The following is a 19,046-nucleotide window of genomic DNA, read 5'->3' as shown; positions in this document are numbered from 1 at the left end:
AATTTGTAAACAGGCCTATAGTAGCTAATTATTTAAAAAGTTGCTATTACGCGTAGAAAAACTTTCAATTTGGCATTGCATCAGCATCTTTGAGAATGCTGTACGAAAAGCCGTTTCTTACATTTTAAAACACATTTCTCCTCGATTTCCAAATGTTAACAGCAGAGAAATTTGATCCCTCGTTGCAGTCCTCAATGCAAAGAAAAGACTCTTACTTTGAAAGTTCCTTCAGCGCTGGGGGGGGGGGGGGGGGGGGGGGTCATTTCCTGAGAGTTATTTACTTTGAGCCAGATATTTAGTTTTTTTTAGGAGGATGGACTGTTGGACTGTAACATTGAATCAATTACAGGTCGCTCCAACTCAAGCGCATTTGGGAGCGGAGCCGCGGACGCAGACGGAGTGGTGCACATATGCTTGCTTTCACGGAGCAGGCTCGAGCTGTGAGGATTAACGGCACCGGAGAAGCAGTCACTGCGCAAAGCAGGGAGCGTATACTTTATTCATTACTGGATTTATTATATCAAGAGGAACAATTAAAAGGAAATTAAAAAGGTAAAGTATTAGATTTAGGAAGATGCTGGCACTAATCAAATCGGCGATGTTCCCACATTCTGTAAGCCTATTTATCCGATGTTTTGTAAAAAGGCAAACATTTTCAAGCTGTTGAGAAAATGTTAACGGATAAACCCATTTAAGATTCTTGGTGATTTTTAATAAATGGGCAACTTTTTGAAAAACACCCCATAACTTTTTTTTGCGTCTACATTCATCCTCTTTGGCATTCGTTCGCTACGTGGAAGTTTTTCCAAACGGTTGATGCGTAATCAGCAGGCACTGCGTTATGCATTACATGCAGTAATATTTTTCAGGGAATTCAGTTTTCCGTTCAACATGTGGGCTCTCTCCTCCGGATTTCTAGCGGAGAGATGTCGCTGACTCGGCGGGATGAAAGCACTCGATGTCGGCCTCACAGCTGGAGCTGTCACCTCGAGGACTGAGGCTCCATTGTGGGGTCCAGTCTGGCATTAATGGGAAACATATTGGGAAGTCGATTTCAAGTTGCTTTCGTTCCTGCGCGTGGAATCCGTGGAATTATAAAGGAATATTGTGCAATGGAATAACTTACTGATGGAACTCAAGGCGCAGCGGGATGGAGTGACAAGGATCTTGTGTGTGTTTTTGTGTGTGTGTATGTGTGTGTGTGGAGAGAGCAAAGCTTTTATAACCATTTGAAACCACGGAGGAACCCACTGGAATACATACATCCCATAATGGTCGAGGTAGAACATTGTTCAGCTCGTTCTTTCTGATCTTTCTGATCAGGGTTCTGCGTGGAACCTTACAATCAGGCTGTTGTTCTTTTGTTACATATGGTTCTATGTTCGACTCTTTTGTTTTCTGAGTGGAGAGCAGCAGGGGCTCTTTTTCATGCTGGGATGAAACCCATACGCGTCGAAATATCCGCTGCCAAGAAACATTAGCTGTGTTTTGATAAATTATCGAATTTTGTGAAAAATAACGCGAGAAACCGCCTCGATCTGTTGTCCATAACAGTCACAATTATGAGGTAGGCCTACGTGAAAACTTTGAGGCTCCAGCATCCAGATAGAGGTGTCTAAGGATTGCCATAGTGCTATCTTTAGACTAGAATACGGCTTTCTTCGAAATATTCCCATGGAAATCTATTCTTCACGTGTGGGATTTAATTTTACAGTTGGATCTGTGGAGGACAGTTAGCTGAAACGACCCCCAGCTGTTGCGAGTTCAGCTGAACGGAGCGTTTGGTAGCTTGAACATTTGTTGGGACTGCGCGTTTGGTGGGAGGAAGCGTATAAGAAAAACCTTGACCATAACCACATTTTTTTCCGAAGACAATGAGTGTGTGTAAACATGTCGAAACGAATTAGACGTTTGTCACAGGATTCCCACGCAAATGCGAGCCGTATCAGCCTCTTTCTTGAGTTGCTCTCTTAATTATAGAGTTTCTCGCCAAGCCTGGGTTTCCAGGGGTAATTAACCCTGCCCGGTTGCGCCTGAGCGGGCAAACACAAGCGTCACCTTACGCTCAGGCAGTTTCACCAATATAGTTGTCCTACATCTATTGATAAGTGTATTCCTGGCCCAAGCCTTTGAGATTGTTATCTTTAAAGAATGATTTTAAAGAATAGCCAATAAAATATTGTGTTGTGGTCTATTAAACTCTAGTCATGTAGGCTACATTCAATACAAGCCTTCAATTTGGCAAAGGCTAACAAATACATTTCGAATTTTCAAACTTCTCAATGCAACCCTAAACGCTCTGCTAAACCGGGCAGCTCGCTTCGCTTGGCCGTTGATGGAATCCAGTATCCGAACATCACAGGGTCCGTGCGCCAGACGGACAGATAACACAGAGACCGAGAATGTCTGTCTGTGACACGAGGCCTTGGAACCGTTCATTATCAGTGTTGTTTTTGTGGAGTTTACAGCACTTTAGATAAACCCTGCAGTAATTTAAAGATTTTTTTCAGTCCACAGGTAGGCCTATCTTAATGACTTCTTAACGATCCATCGTAATCATCTCAGCGACTATCTGATAGAATTCTGCAACAGAAAAGTTGATTTCGTGAGACGACAAAAAACAAACAAACAAAACAAATCTATTAAATGTGTATCATATACATTTGATCCAAAATCGTTCGGTTCTACCAATTACAATATCCTATGTAACGGAAAGTTCCCTCCATTCCGAGAGAGAGAGATAGAGATAGATAGAGAGCGAGAGAGCGAGAGAGCGAGAGGTGTCCGGCCTAAAGCAAAGACGGCACAAAGCACCAAGAGGTGGGCTCTGTCGCTCTCTAGCGGCCTGGCCCGGTGTCCGCTCCGGGAACTGCGCTCAACGCGCGCATCTGGAGGAAGAGGATGCTGGCGCCGCGGCGCTGATTCAACCGTCGCCAACTTGCCTAAACAGGCACAGCTGTTATGCGTCCATTCGCTTTCACAACACCGCGTCAAGCACTCTACTTTCTATATGCGATATTTGTAGTCTGTCGCTTTGGATACAAAAAAACATCTGCTAAGTTTATGCAATGTAAATGTGAATACATGTGTGACGTCCCTGTGTTCTCTCTCACAGTGATCCACGAGTTGGAGGTCATGGCAGGCATGAAGATCCTTCTCGCTGTGGGGGTAGTGCAGTTTGGGTTCATATCAGGTAAGCAAACCTACCTAGCCATTGCACATGTGTGTGGTGCGGACTAGTCCAATGTCAAACTTCTGTCGTTATAATTCATCTTTCAACTGTCAACTTTTCAGTTGCATACGGAATACTTTGGCCGACCATCGCATCCAAGAAACATGAGTTCGTCCTCGAGCGGCATTCCGTATTTAACGTTAGCTGTATCGGGAAGAGGAGCGTAGTGTGGGTTGAACCCTTACCGGACAACACATTTGTGAATTCCGGATATAACATATCCACGCTCTTCATAAACAACGCCTCCGCTGCCAACACCGGATACTACTCCTGTAGATACCAGACCTCGGATGACCAAGATTTAAACAGCAACCAGGATTACGAGGCAGAGATATACATCTATGTTCCAGGTAACGGAGCCACAGAGCCTTAAAGTGTTGTGATTTTCATAAGTAAACCCCACTACCTTCCCAAGCAAAAATGCAGTAACTGGCAACTTGGTCAAAATGAAGGTACTGCCGTTTTTCCTACCATTGCTTGCGTTGACATATGGTTGAATTTTATGTCACAGCTGTATTGTTATTGAGAAAGTATGGGATGTGATCAGCAAGAATGTCCTAAAAGTAAACCAGAACTAAACACTTTGAAGCTTTTTCCTCGGCTTCCCTAAAAAAAAGTAGTTACTGTACCTTCCACCTCAGTACAGCAACTCAGCTCCATCCTGCCTAGACGTTGTGTTGATCCTGTTCCTATGGACCATCTTCTCTAGATCCTGCTGCTCCCTTTGTCCCGGAGGAGCCGGAGAACTTGATGGTGACGGCGATGGCGGGCATCCCGTGCCGCGTGTCCGACCCGGCCTCCCAGGTGACGCTACGGAGCGTGCCCGGTGAGGAGGAAGTGTCCGCCTTGTTCGACAGCAAGATGGGTTTCGTGGGCTTCCTTCCGGCAGGACTGTACCGGTGTGAGACCGTGGTCGATGGGGTCGTCGTCCACAGTGAAACCTACAGGGTGGAGGACAGCACAGGTGAGTGCTGGAGTCCTGTCCTGATTCACAACTCTACAAATGTCAACTGTATGACTATATATGCATATAACTTTCTGTATATGACTCTATAAATGTTTATAACTGTATACAACTCATATGTGTATAACTCTATATACAGTGTTTATACAACTCTACATGATGTGTAGACATCTATAAATGTATATCACTATGCATATAACTATGTATGTATATAACTACATATTGTATATATAGTCTATGTGTATAATTCTCTTGAACCAGGGCTGCAGAGACAGATGAGAAAGAGCAGGGTTCTAACAAGGCGAGCACATGTGGCCGTTTCCCTGGGGTGGAGGTGGGGCTGGGTGATGTCACTTCCTGGAAGACGGAGGGGTGACATCATGTGACCAGCTCCAAGGGGAGATGACCTCACCAGGCTGCTGTCGGGAGGGCGTGATGTCATCCGTCTCTGGTCCTGGCGAGCTGGGATCGTGGCGAGTGGGACGGTCATGGGAGAGTGTTCTGAGCGTGTTTGTTATCTCTGTGCAGGCGAGGAGGTGGAGGTGGGGGCCAACGAGGAGGCCTTCCAGGTGGAGGTGGGGGCCAGCGAGGAGGCTGTGAGGCTGGGACAGGCCCTCAACATCACCTGCCTTGCCCCTCTGGGACCAGCGTTCCAGCAGAAGTGGCTCCACCCCAAGAAACAGGCAAGTGAGCTGGGACGGTCTCTCTCTGATGCTGCCTACATCCCCCTTCCAGAATGTAACCGTCCTCCACAGAAGTGGTCTTCAACCCTGGTCCCCAGGGACTCCTGCCCTGCCTGTTTGAGAGGTTTCCCGGCTCCAACACACCTGATTCAAATGAATGGGTCATTAAAAGGCTTCTGCAGAGCTAAATAATGACCCATTCATTTGAATCAGGTGTGAGGGAGCAGGGAAACATCTCAAACATGCAGGACAGGGGTCCCTGTGGACCAGGGTTGAAGACCACTGCTCTACAATTCATGACAAGCGGGGAGCAGGAAGGGGTGGTGAGGAGGAGAAAGAGCAGGTTTTCTTGTAAAGGGGGAGGAGAAGGAGAGAGAGAGAGACAGAGAAAGAGAGACAGAGACAGAAAGAGAGAGAGAGAGAGAGAAAGAAAGGGAGAGAGAGAGAGAAATAAAGAGGGGGTCATAACTCCTGTGACCTCCCTGACCTCTGGATGCGTTGAGCAGATACATGCCCTCCTCTACACGACCAAAGGAACATGTGTGTTGGTGTGTGTGGTTGGTATGTGTGTGTGAGCGTGCATATGCATGTAGGGGTGTGTGTGGGTTTACCTGTCGGTCAGTGACGTGCGGTGATGTCAGTAAGAGGGTAGGCACTGAGTTATGAAAGCCAGATTACCGAATTTATTGTTTAGGCTAATAGGCTACGTCAAAACAGTACGCACAAGCGCGGCACACATGCACGGTTGATATCAAGAAATGTCCAATCAGGATGACATATCTTACTCTCATGACATGACTTATCGTAGTCTCTCTCTCTTGCACACGCACGCACGCACGCACACACACCAATGTCCAGCATCAGAATGCAACCATCTTTATCCTTAATTATTGCACAGCGGCCAATTCAGCAACAATGAGAACACACACTGCTCAATTAAATATGAAGGCAAATGGCTTGCAGTCGGCATTAATTCAACCAATTCAAAATTAAACCCTGAGTTGGTGAGTTTCTGACTCACCAATCGGTAAAGCAGACAGGGATGGCAGTATAGCCGCTGACTGCTAGCTCAGCCACATAGCCAATCTTTTTTTGTCATACCAGTCCCTTTGAAACGTGCGGACAATTTTTTGTCCCTTTTGCTGGTGTAGTTCAGGCAAGGTTGCCATAGGCCTCCCTCTTGCTAGCAACTCATTTTTGCCATTAAAATCGAGCTTTGAAACCTTTCTTAGTTCTACGATATGCGGAGATACTGCTGCCGTCATTTTTACTTTGAATTTCGCGGGGATTACGACGTACATGTTAAAGAATACAGTATCGAAGTGCGCATGGGCAACATTTTTTCGTTGTCGTCCGCAATGAATGGACAGTAAAAGCACTGCTTATTCTACCATTTTGTTGTATTTGACTATGCGTAACTGCTACTTTTGTCATCGTAACGTCTAAACAATTGGAATAACACACATATTGCATATATAAATCACAAGAATAATCAGTAAAAATACAAATACAAGTTTATTAACTACAATTACTTAATAAACATTTATACGTTTGAATTTTGGTAGGGTAGGCTACAGACTAGGTAGTGCCCTGACTGCACGTCACTGGTGTCGGTATGTGTGCATGCATGTGTGTGAATGTCGGCAAGTGTGTGTGCATGTAGGTGTGTATGTGTGTTTGGAGGTATAACTGTAACATGGCTTTTGTCCTGCAGGCTGTCAGAGCAGTGGCGATGAAGGAGATTCTGACCAATCAGGTGCTCTACATCCTACGTATCCCAGAAGCCACCTCTCAGGACAGTGGAGTCTACGAGTGCGTCGTTGTCAATGACGACAGTCTGGAGATCCGCAAAGGCAAAGTGGTGGTCACCGTCTTCGGTACGCACTACGCAGCCATCACAAACACCCAGAACCCAATAGAGTAAAAAATAATAGAATAGAACCGAGAAATATAGAAAAGAGAAGAACATCATGAAATAGAGTTGACTAGAATAGAGTAAAACAGAATCAAATAGTGTTGTCTTATACTGTGGATGAAGAGTTAGTGGATGAAGGAGTGTGCAGATGTAGGAAGGACTGGGTAAGGTTCTGCTGTCCCAGTGTTAGTCCTGTTTGTCAGAGGGGGGAAACCTCTCAGAACACTGGTTTCTCCATCATCTGCTGGAATCGTCAGATGGCTTCAACAGATGGAGGCCAAGCTTTAATTCTTCTCTCTACCTCACCACTCCCCTCTCTGCCTCTCCTGACCCTTTGCTAACCCTCTCTCTTTCTCTTTCTCTCTCTCTCTCTCTCTCTCTCTCTCTCTCTCTCTCTCTCTCTCTCTCTCTCTGTCTGTCTCTCTCTCTCTCTCTCTCTCTCTCTCTCTCTCTCTCTCTCTCTCTCTCTCTCTCTCTCTCTCTATCTCTCTACTTCTCCTCTCTCCTCCCCCCTCCCCCCACAGAGGAGAACTCCTTCATCTCCCTGGAGCATGCTGGGATAGGAGCGGTGGAGTTTGCCAGCCTGCTGGAGGAGTCAGAGTTCACCATCCTGATCCACGCCAGCCCCGCCCCCCAGGTCACATGGTACAAGGATGGCAGCGAGTTGGCGGGAAGCAGCTACGTCCTGACCAAGACCACGCCCCTCCAGGTCTCGCCCCTCCAGGCCACACCCCTCCAGGGCCACAGGTAGGCCACACCGCTGGGCTGGGCAGACACTTGTGTGTGTGTGTGAATCTGTGTGTGTTATGGACCCGTGTGTGTGTGTTGTGGACCTGTGTGTGTGTGTTTGTGTAATGGACCTCTGTGTGTGTGTTATGGACCTGCCTGTGTGTGTGTGTGTGTGTGTGTGTGTGTCTTATGGACCTGTGTGTGTATTCCCCAGATATCAGAGTGTACTGACGCTGAGGCAGCCCCTACAGGCTGACAGTGGGAACTACACCATCATGGCCCTGGCTGGCTCCCAGTCAGAACAATTCTCCTTCACCCTGAAGGTCAAAGGTGAAACCCTGTTTTAGATTTTTACACTTCTGTCATTTCCCTCAAAGTAGAATGAAAGTACAGTAGAAGATTTTAAGAATCAGACGTGCGTAACAGTTCTAACAGTATTTCAGAACGGTCTCCTGGTGAACACAACTGTATGTGGGACTGTATGGATCTGTGTGTATGTGTGTGTGTGATGGATTGGTGTGTGTGAGTGTGATGGATCTGTGTGTATGTGTGTGTGTGTGATATGGATCTGTATGCGTGTGTGTTATGGATCGGTGTGTGTGTGTGTGTGTGATTGATCTGTGTGTATGTGTGTGTGTGTGTGCGATGGAGTCTGACCCAGCTGTCCTCCCATGCGTCTGCAGCGTCGGGCTCCATGGCGTTCCAGCCCTCCTCCGCCCCCCTCCTCCTGCCCCGGGTGGAGCAAATGCAGGTCCCCCTCAACGCCCCCTTCACCCTCACCTGCCAAGGGGAGGCGGAGCTGGAGTGGGACACGCCCCTCTACCTGCCCCAGCAGACGGAGGAGGACAACAGCGGCCTGTTTGTCACCACGGTGACCGTGGAGGAGGCCACGGCGATGCACACGGGCGCCTACACCTGTTTCTATCAACACGGCAACGGCTCGGAGGAGACGCAGAGCAGCATCTATGTCTATGTGCCGGGTAGGGGAACACACACGCACACACGTGGAGTGTATCTGCTGGTCATGTGTGCACTCCTTCATATGTGCTTGTATTCATTGTTATAAATAAAGTTGAATTCAAAGTTGAACCGCACTAATTGTGTTGCACCCCTCCCCCCACCCCCATGGTGTTGCGCTCCCCAGACCCCGAGGTGCCCTTCCTGCCCTCGCTGGTGCCCTACAGCAACCACGTCCTGACGGACCAGAAGGAGATGGAGATCGGCTGCCGCGTGTCCGACCCCGGCGCCAATGTCACCCTGGTGAACACCGACACCCAGCAGGACGTCCCCTCCTCCTACGACAGCCGGCGCGGCGCCGTGGGCCTGTTCAACCCGGGGACCTACGCCTGCCGGGCAATGATCAACAACGAGGAGCACTACAGCGAGGAGTACATTGTTCACGGGTGGGTGGAGGGCGCCGGGGGGCTGGAGGTGGAGCTGCGGGCCCCCAAGACGGCCCTGCTGGAGGGGGAGACCCTCACCGTGTCCTGCCTGGCGCGGGGATCCTCCGAGATCCTGGAGGACCAATGGAAGTACCCCGGCAGACAGGTGAGCGGCGGAGAGGTAGGGGGTTCTGGGGGGTGGGGGGGCTTGGAGAAGTGGAGGGGGAGGACGAGAAATGGGCCCGTGGAAGCATGCGACCATGATTGATGAGTGAGCGCTGGCTTTCCAGGCGAATCGCGGTGTGAAGTCCGTGCGGGAGAACAAGCGCGAGCAGGAGATCCAGTACACGCTGACCATCGGCCAGGCGTCTGCCAAGGACAGCGGCACCTACGCCTGCGCCATCACCGACATCATCAGCGACAAGAGGCAGACCAGGGAGCTGGTCATCAACGTCTACGGTAACCGTCGCCTCCCGGGAGGGGGGGGGGCATTCATTCGTTTGTTTTCTTGACGTTTGGGGTCCGTGTCGTTCCCTTCCTCTCCTCGACTTCTCCTCATCTCTTCCTCCTCTCCCTCCGCAGAGAGTGCCTTTGTGTCTCTGCGCCCGTCCTTCAGCCCCAGGGAGACTGCGGAGCTGGACGAAGTGAGGGAGTTCCGGGCGGACATCGAGTCCTTCCCCGACGCACGGGTCACCTGGCTGAAGGACGGCCGCCCTCTGGACGACGTGGCGGCCGAGATCAGCAGCAACCTGCTGAAGGTCGGCGAGACCAGGTGAGGCTTTCCTGGTGTCTGTGTGACATCACCCACCTGGTGTTCTCCTGCTAGTACCTGTGTGTTCTAGAGGATCGTGGTTCTGGTTGCACGGATGCTGTTGATGCATGTGTGTGTGGTTCTAGAAGGTTCTAAAATGATGTTGGGGTGTGTGTGGTTCTGCAGGTACCAGAGTATTCTGACCTTGATCCGGGCCAAGCAGGAGGATAGTGGGAACTACACTTTGCGACTGGACAACGGCGACCTGAGCGCCACCCACAGTTTCAGCTTGCAGGTCAAAGGTGAGCCAGGCCCACGCCCCCCACCGGCCCTCTGTTCAGCCCGTCCTCTGCCTGTCTGACCCCTGACCTCCACCCCACAGTTCCCGCTGTGATCGTGGATCTCATGGACCTGCATCACGGATCCTCCCTCGGCCAGGGCGTGGTGTGCATCGCTGGGGGACAGCCCACACCTGAGCTGGAGTGGTTCATCTGCAGCAACATCAAACAGTAAGCAGCACACACACACACACACACACGCAGACAAACACACACACACTCACGCACCTCTACACTCACACACACTCTCTGTCACACACACACACACACACACGGTCACCGTGTCCTGCATCTGTCCAGCTGTGCCAACGACTCCTCCCAGTGGGTGCCCCTCCCGGCCAACTCCACGGAGATCACCGTGGAAACGCACCTGGACGCCGACCTGCAGCTGGAGAGCCAGGTGATGTTCGGTCGTCTTGACAACACACTGGCCGTGCGCTGCCTGGCCAGGAACGAGATGGCCGTCGTCAGCAGGGAGGTCAAGCTGGTGTCTAATGGTGAGGAGAACACACACACACAGACACACACCCACACAGAAACACAGAGACAGACACACATGCACACAAGCAGACCGACACACACCCACACACTCACACAGACACACAGACTCAGTGAGTGCATGTGTGTGTGTGGAGGGGGAGTGGAGACGAGCTCAGCTTTGTGTTAGAGGCTTTTATTCTGAAAACCGAGGACAGACGTTCAGGGCCATTTGGCTTCTTCAGCTGTTGAGAGACAACACCCTTCACCATCCCATCACACAGCCATTAAACTCACACCTCTCTATCCTGGTGTCAATTCATGTGTGTGTGTGTGTGTGTGTGCAGGCCCTCACTCAGAGCTGACGGTGGCTGCAGCAGTGTTGGTGTTGCTGGTCATAGTCATCATCTCTCTCATTGTGCTCGTCATCATATGGAAACAGGTACTGTCTCTCTCACTCTGTCACTCACTCTGTCACTCACTCTGTCACTCACTCTGTCACTCACTCTCTCTCTCACTCTGTCACTCACTCTGTCACTCACTCTCTCACTCACTCTCTCACTCACTCTGTCACTCACTCACTGACTCCACCACTCACTCACTCCACAACTCACTCACTCCACAACTCACCTACTCACTCACTCATTCACCCACTCAAAATATTTCTGTCATTTAGGTGGCATTTTGGACTGGGGCTGGAGCTAGCACTAGGTTTGGGGCTAGGGCTATGTCCGGGATTAGAGGTGGGACTTGGACTATGATAAGGACTAGGGCTGGGTCTGAGACTCGAGTTGGGACTCTGTCTGAGCTGTCGTGTGTTGCTCCCTAACAGAAGCCTCGATATGAAATCCGCTGGAGGGTGATCGAGTCTGTGAGTCCAGACGGCCATGAGTACATCTACGTGGACCCCATGCAGCTGCCCTACGACTCCCGCTGGGAGTTCCCCAGAGACGGCCTGGTGCTGGGTGAGCTGCTACTCTGGTGGTCCCACCCTGGGGCTGGGGTACTGGGGCTGGGAGGCTGGGGTACTGGGGCTGGGGTACTGGGGTACTGGGGCTGGGGGGCTGGGGTACTGGGGCTGAGGTACTGGGGCTGGGGTACTGGGGCTGGGGTAGTGGGGTACTGGGGGGCTGGGGCTGGGGTACTGGGGCTGGGGCACTGGGGTACTGGGGCTGGGGCTGGGGCTGGGCTAAACTGGAACTGGGACTGGGGTACTGAGGCTGGGGTAGAGGTTGCGGTGTAGGTAGGAGCTGGGGTACAGGCAGGGGTGTAGGAAGGTTGGTCCAACGGGGTCGTTGACCTGGTCTCTTTGTCTCAGGTCGCATCCTGGGCTCCGGGGCCTTCGGGAAGGTGGTGGAAGGGACAGCCTACGGACTCAGCCACTCCCAGCCTGTCATGAAGGTGGCTGTGAAGATGCTGAAACGTGAGTTCACCCCCCCCCCCTCGTGGCTGCCCTGGGTGGGGAGGGAGGGATGGAGGCACGGATAAAAGGATGGATGGAACTTGGTTAAGTGTATGTAAAAGTTGAATGAAGGTTCACTGAACGTTGATGGTTAATTGAAGGTTGAAGGTTACCTCAATGTTGAAGGGTTAGTGAATGTTGAAGGGTTAGTGAATGTTGAAGGGTTAGTGAATGTTGAAGGGTTAGTGAATGTTGAAGGGTCAGTGAATGTTGAAGGGTTAGTGAATGTTGAAGGGTTAGTGAAGGTTCCTGCTGTTCCTTAGCCACAGCGCGCTCCAGTGAAAAGCAGGCCCTGATGTCGGAGCTGAAGATCATGACTCACCTGGGCCCTCACCTGAACATCGTCAACCTGCTGGGGGCTTGCACCAAGACAGGTGAGCATGCACACACACAAGCACGCACACACACACACACAAGCATGCACACACATTCACACACACAAGCACGCACAAACACACTCAACTGTCGTCGTCCCCCCCCCCCTCTCCCCAGGTCCCATCTACATCATCACTGAGTACTGTTTCTATGGCGACCTGGTGAACTACCTTCATAAGAACAGGGAGAGCTTCCTAAGTGTTCATCCGGAGAAATCCAAGAAGGACCTGGACATCTTCGGCATCAACCCTGTGGACGAGAGCAACAGGAGGTACAAACCCACACACACACACTGTCATACACACAGAGGCTTGCACAGTCACTCACTCACACACACACACACACACACACACACAGATGAATAACTCTATCATGTCACCAGAGGACACTGGACACTCTAGCTCCTCTCAACTGTGTCTCAGCCCTCTTCCCTCCCTCACCCTTCCTCCCTCCTCTCCCTGTGTCTGACCAGTGAAGAACCCCCCCCCCCCCCCCATCTCCGTCTCCGTTCATCTCTCTCCGGCCGCTCTGTTTGGGTCACCGAGTGTGACAACTGACTCACACTGACCGCACCTCAGAATGACCACCCAGCATGACTCACCCTCCACACACCTCCCTCTCTCCTCTCCCTTCTTCTCCTCTCTCTCTCTTCTGTCCTCTCTCTCTCCTCTCGTGGTGTTCCTCTTGCAGCTATGTGACCCTCTCTGTCTCTCCTGCAGCTATGTGGTCCTGTCCTTCGAGGGCAGAGGAGACTACATGGACATGAAGCAGGTGGACACGCAGTACGTTCCCATGCTGGAGATCAACGATCCCTCCAAATACTCCGACATCCAGCTCTCCAGCTACGACAGCCCGCCCTCGCCGAGAGAGAGAGGTGAGGACTCTATCTCTCTTCCTCTCTTCCTCTCTGTCTCTCTTCCTCTCTGTCTCTCTTCCTATCTTCCTCGGTGTTCCCTACCCTGCTGGAGTCAGTGAGGTCAGGGGGGTCATCATCTCTACCCTGCATATCTTCGTTTCCTTCTCCCTCTGAATCCTCTGCCTTCCTCGACCTGCTCCCCCTGCTCACCCAGTGTGGGGTCAGGGGTCACGTCGCTGCTCTGTAATTACAGACAGCAGCGTTCTGGAGCTCCCTGCTATTAGGAAGGTGCAGGTTAGAACCGCCAGTCTATATTTACATGTTCCCAAACACCCGCTGCTGCCTTATTATATGGTTTGTTTTATGTGTGTGTGTGCGTGTGCGTGTGTGTGTGTGTGTGTGCGTGTGTGTGCGTGTGTGTGCGTGTGTGTGCGTGTGTGTGTGCTCCAGAGGGTGAGGTGGACAGTCTGCTACCGGACGATAACAGCAAGGGTCTGAGCACCACCGACCTGCTCAGCTTCTCCTACCAGGTGGCCCGCGGAATGGAGTTCCTGGCCTCCAAGAACGTGAGTCCCGGATCCGACCTGCGAGACGGGGGAGAGGGGAGGGAGGAGGAAGGGCGAGAGGGAGGGGGGGGAGGAGACTGAGAGGGAGAGAGGGAGAGAGGGAGACAAGGACAGACTATAGAAGGGAAGGAGAGAGCATTGGGTTGGTCACCACAATGTTTCTACTGTCATTTCTTTCTGGGCTGGCTGCGCTTCTTTGACCAGAGATAAACAGGTCAGAAAAGGACAGGGAGGGAGGGAGAGAGAGAGAGAGAGAGAGAGAGAGAGAGAGAGAGAGAGAGAGAGAGAGAGAGAGAGAGAGAGAGGAGGAGAGAGAGAGAGAGAGAGAGAGAGAGAGAGAAGGGTGGACAGGGAAGGAAAGAAAGAGAGCAGGCCCATGGCAACACAGACACGCCAGCACCTTATATAGCTCTGGACACACTCAAATTACCCAGGGGCCTTTGCAGCGTGTCATTATCTCCACGGCGCCAGAGGCCTGTGGTGGTCAACCCTGCAGGACTGTTTATAGACAGGAAGCACAGGATCTAATGGAGGGAGGAACATGGAAAGAGAGAGAGAAAGTCCGACTGATGCTTAACAAAGTGTGCGTGTGTGTGTTGCAGTGTGTGCACAGAGACCTGGCTGCCAGAAACGTGCTGCTGTCCCAGGGGAAGATAGTGAAGATCTGTGACTTTGGTCTGGCCAGGGACATCATGCACGACAACAACTACGTCTCCAAGGGCAGCGTGAGTCATCCTCCTGTCTGAACTGCCTTGTCTGAGCACGAGCGGTGTGTGTGGGTGGGTGTGTGTGTGTGACTCCCTCCCCTGTCTGGGTCTAAGCATCAGATGTGTGTATAGGCGTGTGCTTTGGCAGTGTGTTTTAACTTGTGTGTGTGTGTGTGTGCAGACGTTCCTTCCAGTGAAGTGGATGGCTCCTGAGAGCATCTTTGACAACATGTACACCAGCCTGAGTGACGTCTGGTCCTATGGCATCCTGCTCTGGGAGATCTTCTCTCTGGGTAAGAATGGGTGCTGAGGGTGAGGCTGGGGGCGAGGCTGGGGTCAGGGTCAGGTTCAGGTTGGGGTTATGGCCAGGGTCAGGGGGAGGTTGGGTTTATGAGATCTTACTAATGAGGTTTAAGGGCACTTTCTTGTTACGATTTATTGGTGTGTTGACATTTTCTCCTCTGTCTGTGTGTATGTGCTTGTGTGTGTGTGTGTGTGCGTGCAGGTGGAACCCCCTACCCTGGTATGGTGGTGGACTCCAGCTTCTACAACAAGATCAAGAGTGGCTACAGGATGGCCAAGCCGGAGCATGCTGCTGCCCATGTGTACGTTACCCTGGTTACACAGCGTCCTGTTCTAGCAGCCGTTACCCTGGTTACACAGCATCCTCTTCTAGTAGCCGTGACCATGGTTACGCGGCATCCTGTTCTAATAATCATTACCCTGGTTACACTGATGTGAACACTTCTGTTGTATAACATGTACTCCATCTGTGTGTCTGTGTGTGTGTGTCCAGGTATGAGATGATGATGAAGTGTTGGAACAGCGAGCCCGAGAAAAGGCCCTCCTTCCTCAGCCTCAGCCAATCAGTGGCCTCCCTGCTGCCCGCCAGCTACAAGAGGGTAAGCCTCGACCTCACCTCTGACCCCTGACCCCTCAGCCCTCTCCCATCACCCCTGTGCTCCGACAGAGAGGAAGTGCCATGACACCTCTGTTAAACGGAAGGCAGCCACTTCCTGTGCAGGGTGTGAAGCATATGTTGCTCGGGGCGACAGGAGCAGCCTAGCCTGTCATTAGAGGGCCAGCCAGAGTGAGATTGTTAAACCCTGCCAGCACATGGCACATCAAACTGCCCTGCCCCAAAGGCCCTTCACAGCCAGTAGACAGAGGAGGAGGGAGGAGGAGGAGGAGGGAGGTGGAGGAGAGATTTGGAGCAGAGAGGAGGAAGGAGACGAGAGGAGAAGATGGGAGTGGGAGCAGAGAGGAGGAGAGGAGAGGAGAGAAGGAGGAGATGAGAGGAGAGGAAGAGGAGAGAGCAAATGAACAGAGGAGGAGGAGAGAGGAGGAACCAGGTCCTGTTTTAGCACCTCTCTCCATGGTGGGTTGGGCAGGCTGGGACATGTGGTGTGGTTAGGGTCTCACCACACTGCCACATTGGGAACACACCACACACAGACAGACACACACACACCACACATTGGTGACAGCTGTTTCTGGGGACGATTAGGTGGTCACCTTTAGGAGGGATGGTTAGGGTTATGAGTTCTGTGATTTGGGAACAGATGTTTCGGTTCCCAGAGTTGTTCCAAACAGGAGACAGTCTATTTTCCCCTCCCCTCCGCCTCCCCTCTCCTCCTCCTTTGCCGAGACCGTATGCAGCACTGTCTGTCTGTCTCTCTGTCTGTCTCCCCCTCTGCCTGTCTGACGTGCTGTCTGTCTGACGTTCCGTGTCTCCCGTTGCCCTGCAGAGCTACGAGAGGATCAACCATGACTTCCTGAAGAGTGACCACCCTGCGGTGACGCGCGTGTGCGTGGAGAGCGACGACGCCTACGTGGGCATCAGCTCCAAGAACCAGGGCAAGCTGAAGAGCCGGGAGGAGCAGGAGCAGCGCCTGAGCTCGGACAGCGGCTACATCATCCCCCTGCCCGACCTGGAGCCTGACCTGGGCTACAGCAAGAGGAACCGCCATAGGTACCTCCCCTGCTCCCTCTCTCCTCCTCCTTCCTCTCCCTCTCTCCTCCTCCTCCCTCTCCTCCTTCCTCTCCCTCTCTTCCCTCCTCCCTCTCCTCCGTCCTCTCCTCTCTCCTCTCTCCTCTCTCTCCCTCCTCCTCCCTCTCCTTTCTCCTCCTCCTCCTTCTCCTCCGTCCTCTCCCTCTCCTTCTCCGCCTTTTCTCTTCCACCTCCCCCTCCGCCCCCCCCCCCCTTCTCTAGCTTCTCCTCCGCCTCCCCCTCCTCCCTCATGCCTCTCCTCACCCCGCTGTGACGTGGTTGTCTCCGCAGCTCCCAGACGTCGGACGAGAGTGCCATAGAGACTGGCAGCAGCTCCACGCTGGCCCGCAGGGAGGGGGAGACCCTGGAGGACATCACCCTGCTGGAGGAGCTCCACTCTGGGGACCTGGAGGAGGACAGCTTCCTGTGACATGCCCAGCTAGGAGGACAGCTTATTGTCGTATCCCCCCCCCCCCCCCACAGCTTCCTGTGACACCCCCACACCTAGGTTGACAGCTGCCTGTGACACACCCTCACAGTTTTCCTGTGACACACCCAACTAGGAGGACTGCTTCCGAAAAGCTCTACTAGGGTGATTGCTTCCTGTGACATGCCCAACTAGGATGACAGCTTCCTGTGACACCCCTAGCTAGGATGACAGCTTCCTGTGACACCCCTAGCTAGGATGACAGTCTCCTGTGACACCCCTAGCTAGGATGACAGCTTCCTGTGACACCCCTAGCTAGGATGACAGCTTCCTGTGACACCCCTAGCTAGGATGACAGCCTCCTGTGACTCACCCAACTAGGATGACAGCTTCCTGTGGCACGCCCACAGCTGGGATGACAGCTTCCTGTGACACCCTCGCACATAGGAGGACAGACTGACATACAATCTAAAGACCCCCCCCCTCCCCACCCCCTCGCCCCCCCTCCCCCACCTCCCCCCCCCCCCCCCCACCTCCACAAATACACTTTTCCTCCCCCCCCCACCTCCCCCCAGCCTGTCCTCACTCCCCGCCGAGGAAAGGGCGAAACCACTTCACTGCTCGGACAACTCTGTGGTACGGTGAGATTGTGGTGCACCATGAGATCCCCAGACAGCGCCCTCTTGCTGGGCTGGAGGGATAGAGACGGTGGGACGCTGAGCCCTGCCCTGGCCTGCAGTCTGGAGGAAGGACTGATGTGTCGAGGACTGTGTCCTCTGTTCAGAAAGAACATTAAGCTAATGGGCATTCTAAAACAGTATACTGTATGTAAATATGAGTATGTACTAGACTAGTATGTATCAGTATATTCCTGTATATACCAGTTTATACCAGTAGGCACTAATATGCACCAGTATATACCAGTATACACCAGTATGTACCAGTATACACCAAGTTATACCAGTATATACAAGTATGTACAAGTATATACAACTTTATGCCAGTGCATACCAGTGTGTACCAGTATACACCAGTTTATACCAGTATATACCAGTTTACATCAGTATGCCAACCACTACAGTGTGATGGGCTGGACTGTGTCCAGTCAGGGACAGCGTCCCCCTCCTCCCTTCTCCTGGACACACACTTCCTGCTGGCACAATCACTAGCTATACTAGATTATACAGCACAATATCAGGACCCTGTATGCTTCTTATCTACGTGACTATATACTGTCTGCAGCTGAATAAGTACAACGGTCCAAACTTTATTTTTTTACTCGTACCTTACATGTAAACTTGTATTGTGTTGTTAATATTGGAAGGATGATCGTAACTTGCTTTAATGATGAATATGTGTAATGTGCTTATGGAGTGGCAGGTTTAAGAGCTTGGCGGTTCTCAGCGCATGGATGAGTTGGAATGTGAATACTAGCAGAGTTTTATAGGAGAGACCTGGTGAGCTGAAGGAATCAAATCCTGGTCTGGTGTCTACACCTTTGGCCCCATTCATTTGACCATATTTGTATGTCGCTTTGGACCAAATATCCTGCTAAAGGAAGAAACAAAACACTGTCTGTAGGACCTGGCCTTCAGGAGGTGTCAGTTCTCAGAACTCATGCTCGAAGGCCCTGGTCTGGCCTGGTCTGGCCTGGCCTGGTCTGGTCTGGTCTGGCCTGACAGGAGTTGCTCATTCCAGGCAGAGTAGGGAGGACCAGGCTGGATGGAGAGGCAGCAGACACAGGACAGACATGGTAGATACATGTGTGTGTGTATATATATATATATAAAGACACCAGTTAGACTTCAACGGTAGCTTGTTAACATGCTTCCTCATGCAGCTTGGACTGGTTAACTGTGGCGTTCTGCCGCCATGTTGGATCTTCCTGTTTCTGTTTACTGATGTCGGCGGGATCTGGAACCTTCTCTCTCCATGGCAACGGTGTAGGAGGGAAGGGGGGTTGGAGTGTTGGAGGGAGAACGGAAGTATATATAATGGTACAGCATCTGTAATTATAGTAGTTATCCTCTGTCAATGGTACAGTACGTGTAATTATAAGTAGTTATCCTCATGTTTTAATAAGCATTATGTACATTCAGATGGTTTATATTTGAATAAATGATTTATAAAGTAATCATAGGTCTCATGCCTGTCTCAGATCACCACCCAGACAAACACGCACACACACAAAC

At 51.6% G+C, this 19,046-nt stretch overlaps 1 protein-coding gene across 1 annotated transcript; it reads left to right on the top strand.

Annotated features, from left to right (window-relative positions):
- The first annotated feature begins 334 nt into the window (after positions 1-334).
- On the top strand, positions 335-17,329 carry pdgfra (platelet-derived growth factor receptor, alpha polypeptide). Its single transcript, XM_084676202.1, has 28 exons — positions 335-552; positions 3,116-3,193; positions 3,295-3,582; positions 3,942-4,196; positions 4,725-4,879; positions 6,594-6,756; positions 7,319-7,541; positions 7,738-7,853; positions 8,207-8,503; positions 8,668-9,071; positions 9,196-9,364; positions 9,488-9,677; positions 9,843-9,958; positions 10,039-10,165; positions 10,295-10,491; positions 10,819-10,913; positions 11,304-11,436; positions 11,790-11,894; positions 12,197-12,307; positions 12,426-12,579; positions 13,028-13,182; positions 13,615-13,730; positions 14,333-14,455; positions 14,619-14,730; positions 14,943-15,042; positions 15,234-15,339; positions 16,186-16,409; positions 16,719-17,329. The coding sequence occupies exons 2-28, from the start codon at positions 3,136-3,138 to the stop codon at positions 16,855-16,857; spliced, it is 4,431 nt and encodes a 1,476-aa protein (XP_084532328.1). The 5' UTR covers positions 335-552; positions 3,116-3,135; the 3' UTR covers positions 16,858-17,329.
- Positions 17,330-19,046: the final 1,717 nt, after the last annotated feature.

The sequence above is a fragment of the Hypomesus nipponensis genome, chromosome 16 (assembly GCF_054491055.1).
Source record: "Hypomesus nipponensis isolate SF chromosome 16, ASM5449105v1, whole genome shotgun sequence".
NCBI lineage: Eukaryota > Metazoa > Chordata > Actinopteri > Osmeriformes > Osmeridae > Hypomesus > Hypomesus nipponensis.
This window is presented reverse-complemented; position numbering and strand designations above follow the sequence as displayed.

What these genes read in the sequence shown, in the direction of transcription:
- pdgfra (XM_084676202.1), top strand. Translation starts at nt 3,136, where the DNA reads ATGGCAGGCATGAAGATCCTTCTCGCTGTGGGGGTAGTGCAGTTTGGG. An exon ending in GGCTCCACCCCAAGAAACAG is followed by an intron (nt 4,880 to 6,593) that starts GCAAGTGAGCTG and finishes TTTGTCCTGCAG; the next exon opens with GCTGTCAGAGCAGTGGCGAT. An exon ending in ACACCCCTCCAGGGCCACAG is followed by an intron (nt 7,542 to 7,737) that starts GTAGGCCACACC and finishes TGTATTCCCCAG; the next exon opens with ATATCAGAGTGTACTGACGC.